The sequence below is a fragment of the Pseudophryne corroboree genome, chromosome 1, assembly GCF_028390025.1.
Source record: "Pseudophryne corroboree isolate aPseCor3 chromosome 1, aPseCor3.hap2, whole genome shotgun sequence".
Taxonomy (NCBI): domain Eukaryota; kingdom Metazoa; phylum Chordata; class Amphibia; order Anura; family Myobatrachidae; genus Pseudophryne; species Pseudophryne corroboree.
Window position 1 is genome coordinate 1,165,629,630 of NC_086444.1, and position 14,156 is coordinate 1,165,643,785.

The window sequence follows — 14,156 nt, forward strand, 5'->3', positions numbered from 1 at the left end:
CTCTGGTGCATAATTTACTGGATTCAACCATCAAGGGTCTGAATCTTCCTCAGTGTGAAAAGTAATTTCCATTGTGAAATGAGGACGCACAACGTACCAACATAATCAACAAACAAAAGAATAAGAAAGGGGAAGGGCAACAGGAGGGGGGTGGTAAATACAACTCTGACTATCTGTAGCCCGTTGCACCATAAGCCTTGAGAATCTCCAATGCAAGCCACGAGGTTATCGGGCGTACGGCAAGTAAAGTCATCAATGATTTGTTGTTTAACCTGCGGGTTACGTCTGTAGAAGTCGCTCTGCGCGGGCCAGGTGTGGTGTATATACATCTCTAGTAACCGCCCAGCATCTGTTTCCCTCACACTTGCATCATGGTTCAGAGATCTGGGAGATTCTATCATGGATGTATTTTCCATGTCCTCAGATGTCCCTGTCCATGTAGGTATTATTGGAGGACAGGCATTGGGGGCTCAATTCGGGGTCTCAATACCCTTGTTATACTGTCTACCGCTACTTAAACACTGAGCTTCTGTTATGTTGCATAAAAGGTATCCGTAACAATTACAGATCCATAACGAACATCATTTTCATGAACTAAAATATCAAAGATTTATAAATTGCAAAAACTCTGAAGATCTGCTATGGTAGGCGAACGTCTAGATATAACAAAACAAAATGTAAGTTGCTCAAATCAATTAGGAAATACAGTTCAGGTGCATGAAAGGGAGGGGGTAGTCTGAGCAGGAAATACATTGGGGAAAAAACCCAATGATTGATTTGAGCAACTTACATTTTGTTCTGTTAGTATGATGGGCATGGATGGGACCAGTGTGTGGAGGGTATGCTGGTCTCTGTAGTGCCATTTGGAGATCCCGGGGGTATCTTCAGGTGAGTTAGCTCTCAATTCGGATACATTTGCTCAGATATATTATCCGGAAGGGTTGTTATTATTATTATTATTAGTAGCAGTACCTGGGGTGGGTCTGGGGTGCGGTTCCCCCTGGATTGGTGGGGCTGGGCTGCTTTGGGGTAGCACACTGTGAGATCTTATTTAGCACCCCCTTAACACAGTTATTAATCCTTAATCCTTCTGGTCTTTTAATTACACTTTCACAAGTATATTAATTTTTGTATATAGATTTTGTTTTCCTTTATTAACACATACTAACACTTTACCTTCTCGCGTTGTGCTGTCCTGGGGTTAGCTGCCCTTTGCCCGTTTGTGGGGTTCCACACCCCAGGGCCAGACCTAGAGTTAGGGACCACCAGCATCAGAGGAGCCTTGTCGGGGCCTGGTGGCTTATCATACGTTTGCAAACTGTATGTAACTAAGACCTCTGAATTTCTATTCTATTGTATGTATGCATGCATGCATGCATGCATGCATGCATGTATGTATATATATATATATATATATATATATATATATATATATATATAGTCTTTCATGTCTTGGTACAGGTACAGCTCGGTGTGCTGGGGGACACCAGGGGTTTATCCCCAATGAACTTCTAGATATGTGTGATAAGGTGTTGATCAATTATCAATGCAGAACTTGGTGGGAGTATTATAACTGACACTACTACATTAATAATAAGTATTCACAATCCCTTTTTAGTTTTAGTTTTTTACGTGTGGAGGCAGCCATGTTGGAACCTAAACATATATTCCCTAAGGAAGCAGGAACTTGTGACATCACTAAGGTATGAAAGAGCACTCGTTCTTCGTTAATGCTTCATAGTTTAATCAATATGGATTCAGTCCACAATATGGCTGCCTCCATGTGTGACAGGCCACTACAACACTAAACTCTAGTAGAACACTCCGGCAATTTCTCAGAAAATGTTTTGGCGAGTCTCACCTCACACCATAAACTCTTCTCTGTGTCGTAGGAATAATCTTCTATGGCGCAATTTAGACTCAGGACGTTGTTCACCCGGTTCTCTGCCAGCACGTCCTTCGTTAGGTTTGTCTGGTTGTTTTTCTGTTTGGAGGGCCTAGGAGATGAGGAAGCAGGTTCCTCCTCAGCCGGCAGTGGACTCTCTCTATTCTCCTCCTCTTCCTCCTCATCCGCTTCGTCTTCTTTTTCCTGGTGGCCCTCTTCTTCGCTTTCATAATCCACCTACAGGAAATATTAACATGAAACGCAAACACTTAGAAATGTTTATGGATTGCTGTAACGGTGTGCCGCGACGGTTCGTCCAGTGTAGACTGGTGCTTGGAACGTGTTTGCAAATGCAGGTGAAAAACAAATCTCATTAAAAATATAGTATGACATTTGATTTATGCCAGCTCTGTGCAGGGCAGGGGATTCTCTGTAAAATGCACACTCTTTGCCCCTTTATCATTACCATTGGGGGGTATCCTATTACCTGCAAAAACGTGGTTTTGAGAGAAAAACAGGCCTTCTTATTGCAATTGTGAAAACTCAGTATCAAATTAGCTGCAAAAAGTCTACACAGGGTTTAGCACAAATTTGCTTTACCCATCTCTGAGCAGGTGATAAGTAGTGAAAAATCACAATTTTAAAAGGTAAAAATATGGGGATTTTGTTCAGGACCCCTGGGACACCCCCATTAACTACTAATTAGGCACTCAGTAGTTTTTAATTATTTTTCTCTGACGTCCTAAGTGGATGCTGGGACTCCGTAAGGACCATGGGGAATAGCGGCTCCGCAGGAGACTGGGCACAACTAAAGAAAGCTTTAGGACTACCTGGTGTGCACTGGCTCCTCCCTCTATGACCCTCCTCCAGACCTCAGTTAGAATCTTGTGCCCGGCTGAGCTGGATGCACACTAGGGGCTCTCCTGAGCTCCTAGAAAAAGAAAGTTTGTTTTAGGTTTTTTATTTTCAGTGAGATCTGCTGGCAACAGACTCACTGCTACGAGGGACTAAGGGGAGAGAAGCGAACCTACCTGCTTGCAGCTAACTTGGGCTTCTAGGCTACTGGACACCATTAGCTCCAGAGGGATCGAACACAGGGCCCGACCTCGATCGTCCGGTCCCGGAGCCGTGCCGCCGTCCCCCTTACAGAGCCAGAAGCAAGAAGACAGTCCTGGAAATCGGCGGCAGAAGACTTCGGTCTTCATCAAGGTAGCGCACAGCACTGCAGCTGTGCGCCATTGCTTCCCATGCACACCTCACACTCCGGTCACTGATGGGTGCAGGGCGCTGGGGGGGGCGCCCTGGGCTGCAATATTAAGTACCTTGGCTGGCAAAACTACACATAATATAGTCATAGAGACTATATATGTGTAAAATCCCCTGGAGATATACCTACAAAAAAGCGGGAGAAGTCCGCTGAAAAAGGGGTGGGGCTATCTCCCTCAGCACACTGGCGCCATTTTCCCCTCACAGCTCCGCTGGAAGGATCGCTCCCAGGCTCTCCTCTGCAGTTTCCAGACTACATAGGGTAAAAAAGAGAGGGGGGGCACTAAATTTAGGCGCAATATTGTGTATACAAGCAGCTATTGGGAAAATCACTCAGTTACAGTGTTAATCCCTGTGTTATATAGCGCTCTGGTGTGTGCTGGCATACTCTCTCTCTGTCTCCCCAAAGGGCTTTGTGGGGTCCTGTCCTCAGTCAGAGCATTCCCTGTGTGTGTGCGGTGTGTCGGTACGGCTGTGTCGACATGTTTGATGAGGAGGCTTATGTGGAGGCGGAGCAGTTGCCGATAAATGTGATGTCACCCCCTGCGGGGCCGACACCTGAGTGGATGGACTTGTGGAAGGAATTACGTGAAAGTGTCAACTCCTTACATAAAAGGTTTGACGACATAGCAGATGTGGGACAGCCGGCTTCTCAGCTCGTGCCTGCCCAACTGTCTCAAAAGCCATCAGGGGCTCTAAAACGCCCGCTACCTCAGATGGCAGACACAGATGTCGACACGGATACTGAATCCAGTGTCGACGACGATGAGACTAATGTAACTTCCAATAGGGCCACACGTTACATGATTGAGGCAATGAAAAATGTGTTGCACATTTCTGATGTTACCCCAGGTACCACAAAAAAGGGTATTATGTTTGGGGAGAAAAAACTACCAGTGGTTTTTCCCCCATCTGAGGAATTAAATGAAGTGTGTGAAAAAGCGTGGGCTTCCCCCGATAAGAAACTGGTAATTTCTAAAAGGTTACTAATGGCGTACCCTTTCCCGCCAGAGGATAGGTCACGTTGGGAAACATCCCCTAGGGTGTATAAAGCGCTCACACGCCTGTCAAAGAAGGTGGCACTACCGTCTCCGGATACGGCCGCCCTAAAGGAGCCTGCTGATAGGAAGCAGGAGGCTATCCTGAAGTCTGTGTATACACACTCAGGTATTATATTGAGACCGGCTATTGCTTCAGCATGGATGTGCAGTGCTGCAGCTGCGTGGTCAGATTCCCTGTCAGAAAATATTGATACCCTAGACAGGGACACTATATTGCTAACCATAGAGCATATAAAAGACGCAGTCTTATACATGAGAGATGCACAGAGGGATATTTGCCGGCTGGCATCTAAAATAAGTGCAATGTCCATTTCTGCCAGGAGAGGATTATGGACTCGGCAGTGGACAGGTGATGCAGATTCTAAAAGGCACATGGAAGTTTTGCCTTATAAAGGTGAGGAGTTGTTTGGGGATGGTCTCTCAGACCTCGTTTCCACAGCCACAGCTGGGAAGTCAGCATTTTTACCCCATGTTCCCTCACAGCCAAAGAAAGCACCGTATTATCAGGTACAGTCCTTTCGGCCCCAGAAAGGCAAGCGGGTTAAAGGCGCGTCCTTTCTGCCCAGAGGCAGAGGTAGAGGGAAAAAGCTGCAGCATACAGCCAGTTCCCAGGAGCAAAAGTCCTCCCCCGCTTCCTCCAAGTCCACCGCATGACGCTGGGGTTCCACAGGCGGAGCCAGGTACGGTGGGGGCCCGTCTCAAAAACTTCAGCAATCAGTGGGCTTGCTCACGGGTGGATCCCTGGATCCTTCAAGTGGTATCTCAGGGGTACAAGCTGGAATTCGAGGTGTCTCCCCCCCGCCGTTTCCTCAAATCTGCCTTGCCAACAACTCCCTCAGGCAGGGAGGCAGTGCTAGAGGCAATTCACAAGCTGTATTCCCAGCAGGTGATAGTCAAGGTGCCCCTCTCCTTCAACAAGGACGGGGTTACTATTCCACAATGTTTGTGGTACCGAAACCGGACGGTTCGGTGAGACCCATTTTAAATTTGAAATCCTTGAACACTTATATAAAAAAATTCAAGTTCAAGATGGAATCGCTAAGGGCGGTTATTTCAAGCCTGGACGAGGGGGATTACATGGTATCACTGGACATCAAGGATGCTTACCTGCATGTCCCCATTTACCATCCTCACCAGGAGTACCTCAGATTTGTGGTACAGAATTGTCATTACCAATTCCAGACGTTGCCGTTTGGTCTGTCCACGGCACCGAGGGTATTTACCAAGGTAATGGCCGAAATGATGATACTCCTTCAAAAAAAGGGAGTTTTAATTATCCCGTACTTGGACGATCTCCTGATAAAGGCGAGGTCCAGGGAGCAGTTGTTGGTCGGGGTAGCACTATCTCGGGAGGTGCTACAACAGCACGGTTGGATTCTAAATATTCCAAAGTCACAGCTGGTCCCTACGACAAGTCTACTGTTCCTGGGGATGGTTCTGGACACAGAACAGAAAAAAGTGTTTCTCCCGGAGGAGAAGGCCAAGGAGCTGTCATCTCTAGTCAGAGGCCTCCTGAAACCAAAACAGGTGTCGGTGCATCACTGCACGCGAGTCCTGGGAAAAATGGTAGCTTCCTACGAAGCAATTCCATTCGGCAGGTTCCATGCAAGGACTTTTCAGTGGGACCTGTTGGACAAGTGGTCCGGATCGCATCTTCAGATGCATCGGCTGATAACCCTGTCTCCAAGGACCAGGGTGTCTCTGCTGTGGTGGCTGCAAAGTGCTCATCTTCAAGAGGGCCGCAGATTCGGCATACAGGACTGGGTCCTGGTGACCACGGATGCCAGCCTTCGAGGCTGGGGGGCAGTCACACAGGGAAGAAACTTCCAAGGACTATGGTCGAGTCAGGAGACTTCCCTACACATAAATATTCTGGAACTGAGGGCCATTTACAATGCCCTGAGTCAGGCAAAACCCCTGCTTCAAAACCAGCCAGTACTGATCCAGTCAGACAACATCACGGCAGTCGCCCATGTAAACCGACAGGGCGGCACAAGAAGCAGGACGGCGATGGCAGAAGCCACAAGGATTCTCAGATGGGCGGAAAATCACGTGTTAGCACTGTCAGCAGTGTTCATTCCGGGAGTGGACAACTGGGAAGCAGACTTCCTCAGCAGGCACGACCTCCACCCGGGAGATTGGGGACTTCATCCAGAAGTCTTCCAACTGATTGTAAACCGTTGGGAAAGGCCACAGGTGGACATGATGGCGTCCCGCCTCAACAAAAAGCTAGAAAGATATTGCGCCAGGTCAAGAGACACTCAGGCGATAGCTGTGGACGCTCTAGTGACACCGTGGGTGTACCGGTCGGTTTATGTGTTCCCTCCTCTTCCTCTCATACCCAAGGTACTGAGGATAATAAGGAGAAGAGGAGTAAGAACTATACTCATTGTTCCGGATTGGCCAAGAAGAGCTTGGTACCCGGAACTTCAAGAAATGATCTCAGAGGACCCATGGCCTCTGCCGCTCAGACAGGACCTGCTGCAGCAGGGGCCCTGTCTGTTCCAAGACTTACCGCGGCTGCGTTTGACAGCATGGCGGTTGAACACCGGATCCTGAAGGAAAAGGGCATTCCGGAGGAAGTCATTCCTACGCCGATTAAAGCTAGGAAAGAAGTGACCGCAAACCATTATCACCGCATTTGGCGAAAATATGTTGCGTGGTGTGAGGCCAGGAAGGCCCCAACGGAGGAATTTCAGCTGGGCCGTTTTCTGCACTTCCTACAGTCAGGGGTGACTATGGGCCTAATATTGGGTTCCATTAAGGTCCAGATTTCGGCTCTATCTATTTTCTTCCAGAGAGAACTGGCTTCACTACCTGAAGTTCAGACTTTTGTTAAGGGAGTGCTGCATATTCAGCCCCCTTTTGTGCCTCCAGTGGCACCTTGGGATCTCAACGTGGTGTTGGATTTCCTAAAGTCACATTGGTTTGAGCCACTTAAAACCGTGGAATTAAAATATCTCACGTGGAAAGTGGTCATGCTGTTGGCCTTGGCTTCGGCCAGGCGTGTGTCAGAATTGGCGGCTTTGTCATGTAAAAGCCCTTATCTGATTTTCCATATGGATAGGGCAGAATTGAGGACTCGTCCCCAGTTTCTCCCTAAGGTGGTATCAGCCTTTCATTTGAACCAACCTATCGTGGTGCCTGCGGCTACTAAGGACTTGGAGGCTTCCAAGTTGTTGGACGTAGTCAGGGCCCTGAAAAATTTATGTTTCCAGGACGGCTAGTGTCAGGAAAACGGACTCGCTATTTATCCTGTATGCACCCAACAGGCTGGGTGCTCCTGCTTCAAAGCAGACTATTGCTCGCTGGATCTGTAGCACGATTCAGCTTGCACATTCTGCGGCTGGACTGCCGCATCCTAAATCAGTGAAAGCCCATTCCACGAGGAAGGTGGGCTCTTCTTGGGCGGCTGCCCGAGGGGTCTCGGCTTTACAACTTTGCCGAGCAGCTACTTGGTCGGGGTCAAACACATTTGCTAAATTCTACAAGTTTGACACCCTGGCTGAGGAGGACCTAGAGTTTGCCCATTCGGTGCTGCAGAGTCATCCGCACTCTCCCGCCCGTTTGGGAGCTTTGGTATAATCCCCATGGTCCTTACGGAGTCCCAGCATCCACTTAGGACGTCAGAGAAAATAAGATTTTACTCACCGGTAAATCTATTTCTCGTAGTCCGTAGTGGATGCTGGGCGCCCATCCCAAGTGCGGATTGTCTGCAATACTTGTATATAGTTATTGTTTAACTAAAGGGTTATTGTTAAGCCATCTGTTGAGAGGCTCAGTTTTTATTCATACTGTTAACTGGGTATAGTATCACGAGTTATACGGTGTGATTGGTGTGGCTGGTATGAGTCTTACCCGGGATTCAAAATCCTTCCTTATTGTGTCAGCTCTTCCGGGCACAGTATCCTAACTGAGGTCTGGAGGAGGGTCATAGAGGGAGGAGCCAGTGCACACCAGGTAGTCCTAAAGCTTTCTTTAGTTGTGCCCAGTCTCCTGCGGAGCCGCTATTCCCCATGGTCCTTACGGAGTCCCAGCATCCACTACGGACTACGAGAAATAGATTTACCGGTGAGTAAAATCTTATTTTAATTGGCCAATGTCATTTTTGAGGTCAAAAAACACAAAGTGATAGAATTTTTTAATCCCCTTTGAAAAAAATAAAATTATATATATATATATATATATATATATATATATATATATTATTATTATCCTTTATTTATATGGCGCCATAAGGGTTCCGCAGCGCCCAATTACAGAGTACATATGCACATAATCAAAACAGGAAAACAGTGACTTACAGTTGAAGACAATATAGGACAAGTACAGGGTAACTAAGCATAACTACACCAGTAAACGACATAGAGATAAGTTTCAAGGTGGCCAAAAAACTGCGGGATTTGGGCAGTTGAGGATTATTAAAGTAAGAAACGTATAAGCACATGAGGGAAGAGGGCCCTACTCGTGAGAGCTTACATTCTAAGGGCTTACATTCTACATATATACACACATATACATAATAGACTTCTTTAATGGTTTCCTATATTAGTTTGTTTTTTGGGGGGGCACAGGGATTTTGTCCTATACTTATCTTTGGTTTTGCCGGCTAGAATTATCGAGAGAATCCCGTTTTCGTGGTTTTGGAATAGTATAGGTGAAAAAACCGGGAGAGCACATACCTTGATAAGCAGTTTTTGCTGCAACTTTCTCGCAATAGGTGTGAAAAGTTGACTTGCGATAAACTGCTGCGATTTTGCGGCTAATAGGATACCCTCATAATCTCACTCCACAAAATGAAACCTCATTACCGCAGCATAAAATGAAGTGTAATCAGTGCGCCTATCCTGTACTTAGCCAGAGTCACCCTCATTCAGCCAGGTTACCCTGCAGATTTGCCAGACCACGTGAGAGATTTGGTTGCACCCATAAAAAATAAATCCATTTGTGCTGCTTTGCAATCCCTTCTACACTAAGTCCAAATATAGATTTTTATTTATTTAATTGACTTAGGGGCAGATGTATTAAGCTTAGAGAAGTGACAACGTGGAAGATGATAACGCACCAGCCAATCAGCTCCTGTCATTTTTAAAACCCAGCCTGTAACTTGACAGTTAGGAGCTGATTGGCTGGTGTGTTATCATCTTCCACTTTATCACTTCTCCAGGCTTAATATATCTGCCCATTACGGGTCTATGTACTAAGCCTTGGAGAGAGATAAAACGTGATTTTGGTACTTACCGGTAAATCCATTTCTCCGATTCCACAGGGGACACTGGAAGGTCTCCATGGTGGGGGGGGGTGGGGGATATAGGTATAGATGGTGGCTAAGTGGAGCCGGCACTTTAAATTGTTTAGAACTGTGACTGACTCCTCCCCTCTATGCCTCCACCCCTTCCCACAGACCAGTTTGAAAACTGAGCCCGAGAGGAGACGGCTCGAATCACTCGACAGAAGAGGAGGTGACAGAATAAAAATGAGAAGAAACAACAGTATTTATGTATTTATTTATTAACAGTTTCTTATATAGCGCAGCAAATTCCGCTGCGCTTTACAATTTGAAATAACAATAACAAATTGGGTGATAACAAACAGTCATAGAGGTAGGAAGGCCCTGCTCGCACGCTTACAATCTATAGGAAAATAGGCATGTGTACACAAGGAAAGGTGCTATCTATTGCATAGAATGAGAAGACATGTGAGGATATGTGTGGACTGTACAGAGTGGATGCAATTTGATAGGAAGGTTTATGAAAGTTATGTGAGCGGTTCTGGAATGTGATAAGCTTGCCTGAAGAGGTGAGTTTTCAGGGAACGCTTGAAGGTTTGGAGACTAGAGGAGTCTTATTATGCGTGGTAGGGCATTCCACAGAGTAGGTGCAGCCCAATGAAAGTCCTGCAATCGTGAGTGGGAGCGAGTAATAAGTGTGGATGAGAGACGCAGGTCTTGTGAAGAGCGAATAGGTCGGGTTGGTAGATATTTTGAGATAAGCGAAGTGATGTACGTTGGTGTAGTTTGGTTAATGGCCTTGTGTGTGAGTAAAAGTATTTTATATTGAATGCGGTAGAGTACAGGTAACCAATGGAGGGACTGAGAGTGGATCTGCAGACGATGAACGTCTAGCGAGGAAGATAAGCCTCGCCGCTGCATTCAGAATGGATTGTAGTGGGGAGAGTCTCGTTTTGGGAAGACCAGTTAGGAGACTATTGCAATAATCAATGCGGGAGATAATGAGAGCGTGGATTAGAGTTTTAGCAGTGTCTTGTGTAAGGTATGGTCGTATTTTGGATATGTTTTTTAGATGCATGTAACATGATCTTGAGACAGATTGAATGTGGGGAACAAAGGACAGATCAGAGTCAAGGATGACACCTAGGCAGCGAGCTTGTGGGGTAGGGTAGATAGTCGAGTTTTCAACACTGATAGAGATATCAGGTTGGTACCTACTATTGGCCGGTGGAAATATATTTAACTCTGTCTTTGAAATATTCAGTTTGAGGTGGCGAGATGTCATCCAGGATGAAATGGCAGAAAGGCATTCAGTGAAACGGTCCAGTACAGATAGGGACAAGTCAGGGGAGGATAGGTAGATTTGAGTATCATCTGCGTACAGATGATACTGAAAACCAAAAGAGAGGTATAGATAGAGAAAAGCAGAGGACCCAAGACTGAGCCTTGCGGTACTCCAACTGAAAGAGGTAGCGAAGAGGAGGTAGATTCAGAGAAGCGAACACTGAAGGAGCGATTAGACAGGTAAGATAGGAACCAAGAAAGGGCTGTCTTTAAGACCTAGGGATTGTAGTGTCTGTATGAGAAGAGAGTGGTCTACAGTAAAAACATTAACAAACCATAAATGTCACCAGTCAACCCAACAGGTAAGTAACCCTATATTAACGTAAAAACGTAGAACCTGAGAAAAGGAAAGTAACAAAGAAACAACCTGCACTGGGAGGGCGTCCAGTGTCCCCTGTGGAATCGGAGAAATGGATTTACCGGTAAGTACCAAAATCCCGTTTTCTCCTTCATCCACTAGGGGACACTGGAAGGTCTTCACAGTGGGGACGTCCCTGAGCTCCTATTTCGGGCGGGACAGCGCCGAGAGTCCTGCAAAACTGGCCGGCCAAACTGAGAAGCCAAAGAAGCAAACGTATCAAATTTGTAAAATTTTACAAAGGTATGTTTCCCCGACCAAGCTGCCGCTCTACACAACTGTGTCAAAGAAACTCCCCTAGCAGCTGCCCAAGAAGAACCCACCGACCACGTGGAATGAGCTGACACCGAACATGGCGGCTGAAGAGAGGCTGCTAGATAAGCCTGTCTGATGGTAGATATGATCAATCTAGCCAAAGTCTGTTTTGAGGCCGCCATCCCGGTTTGGCAGCATCACACAGAACAAACAGAGCATCCGTCTTGTGTAAAAAACTGCTGTTCTCTCTACATAAATACGCAAGGCCCTGACGACATCCAGTGACTTCGAAGAAGGAGAATCACTGGAGAGAACCGGGACCACAATAGGCTGGTTCATGTGAAATGCAGAAACTACCTTAGGCAAGAAAGACCTGTGTGTGCGGAGTTCCGCTCTATCTTCATGAAATATGGCGGACGACAGGAAAGAGCTCCCAATTCGGAAACTCTCCGAGCCGAAGCCAGGGCCAAAAGCAACACTACCTTCCACGTAAGAAACTTAAGCTCCACCGATTCCAGAGGTTCAAATAAAGATGATTGCAAAAAGGACATAACTCTATCCAGATCCCAAGGAGCTGTAGGAGGAATAAACAGTGGTTTAAGCCGGATAACTCCCTGAATGAAAGTCTTTACTTCCAGTAGTAACGCCAACTTCTTCTGGAAAAAAATCAAAAGGGCCGAGACCTGAAACTTTAGAGATCCAACACTTAAACCGGCCGAGAAACCAGCCTGGAGAAAAAGGAAAAGCTTTGCCAATCGAAAGGAAGTAGCAGAAAACTGACGCTGCTCACACCATGAAATATATGCCTTCTATATATATACGGTAATAGTGCCTAGAAGTGACCTCCTTTCTAGCACTCATCATGGTAGGAATGACTAACGAAGGAATACCCTTGAGATTTAGGATCTCCCTTTCAACAGCCACGCCGTCAAATGTAGCCACTCTAAGCCTGGATAAACGAATGGTCCCTGCATTAGCAAATCCGTCCGCAGAGGAAGAGGCCACGGGTCATCTACAAGTAACCGATGTAGGTCACTGTACCATGTTTTGCGAGGCCAGTCTGGAGCCACGAGCAGAACCATGACCCTCTCCCGCTTGATCCTCTTGAATAGACGAGGTAACAGGGGGAACGGAGGAAAAAGATACACAAAGCGGAACCTCCAGGGAATCGTTAACGCATCCACCGCCTCCGCATTGGGATCTCTGGTGCCACAAGATCTATTTGTGGGAGTCCCCAACGATCTACCAGTTGTTGAAACACCTGAGGATGCAATTCCCAATCGCCAGGATTCATATCCTGACGACTTAAGTAATCGGCCTTCCAGTTCTCCACCCTTGGTATAAACACTACCGATATAGCTTCTGCATGTTTCTCGGCCCAAACCAGGATCCTGGTGACGTCCCTCATAGCAGCTCTGCTGCGGGTTCCTCCCTGCCGATTTATGTATGCCACAGCCGTGGCGTTGTCCGACTGTACACAGATTGCACGTCCTTGCAGGAGATGAAACGCTAACGTGAGCATGTTGTAAACTGCCCAAAGTTCCAGGATATTGATAGGTAGAGTTTGTTCCTGAGGAGTCCAAAGGCCCTGGAATTGACAATCCAGAGTCACCGGTCCCCAGCCACGGAGACTGGCATCCGTCGTGAGAAGCACCCAATCTGGGACGACAAAGCTCCTGCCTTTGGACAGATTTGTCGCATTAAGCCACCAAAGCAAGGACAGACGTATCCTGGATAAAAGCTGAACCATTTGATGCATAAAGAGATGCAAACCCGACCATTGGGACAGGAGATCTAGTTGGAAAGGCATGGAGTGAAACCTGCTGTACTGGACTGCCTCGAAAGCAGCTACCATCTTTCCCAGAAGTCGAATGCAAAGATGAACGGACACTCTGCGATGTTGCAATACCAGACGAACCGACTCCTGAATAGATTGTATCTTGTCCTGAGGGAGAAATATCCTCTGAAGCACAGTATCGATGATCATGCCCAGGAACTGAAGACGTTGCGACGCAGTTAGAAATTCTTGGGTGATTTTCATATTGCTCACCAACTTCTCTTCCGAGTGAGCCTTTAGAAGCAAGTCATCCAAGTAGGGAACGATATTCAGTCCCTGAGAGTGTAAGTGCGCCATCATTACTGCCATGACCTTTGTAAAAACTCGAGGTGCTGAGGAAAGACCGAAAAGTAAGGCTTGGAACTGAAAATGCAAATTCTTGACTGTAAACCTGTGAAAACTCTGGTGTGGAAGCTAATATGAAGATAAGCATCCTTGATATCGATGGACACCATAAAGTCCCCTACCTCTAGACCTGCTATAACAGAGCGCAGGAACTCCATCCTGAATTTGAAAACCCTCAAAAAAGGGATTGAGACTCTTCAAATTCAGAATGGATCTCACCGAGCCGGCTGGCTTCGGTACCACGAATAGACTGGAATAAAACCCCTGTTTTTGTTGGTGGAGAAGAACTGGAACAATCACTCCCATATCCAGAAGTCTTTGGACCGCCTGAAGAAAGGAATCCTGACGTTCTCCCGAAACTGGCAAACTTGTGGTAAAAAATCTTGGAGGAGGTTTTAACTGAAAATCGAGTTTGTAACCCTGGAAAATGAGGTCTCTTACCCAGGCGTCTGTGCAGGTCACTGACCAAACTTGTCCGAACTCCAGCAGATGTGCTGCCACCCTGGGAGCCCCATGAGGGAGGGCAGCCCATCATGCGGAGGGCTTACCGGCAGGCTTCGGGTCCCGCTGCAAAG

The 14,156-nt window shown here is 46.8% G+C and overlaps 1 protein-coding gene across 1 annotated transcript in view; it reads right to left on the reverse strand.

Annotated features, from left to right (window-relative positions):
- The window catches only part of POLR1A (RNA polymerase I subunit A), a 298,145-nt gene that overhangs the window by 12,364 nt on the left and 271,625 nt on the right, over positions 1-14,156 (reverse strand). Inside the window, exon 30 of the mRNA XM_063924980.1 lies at positions 1,862-2,122. Coding sequence (XP_063781050.1) covers positions 1,862-2,122 — 261 coding nt within the window. The remainder of the gene's footprint in view (positions 1-1,861; positions 2,123-14,156) is intronic.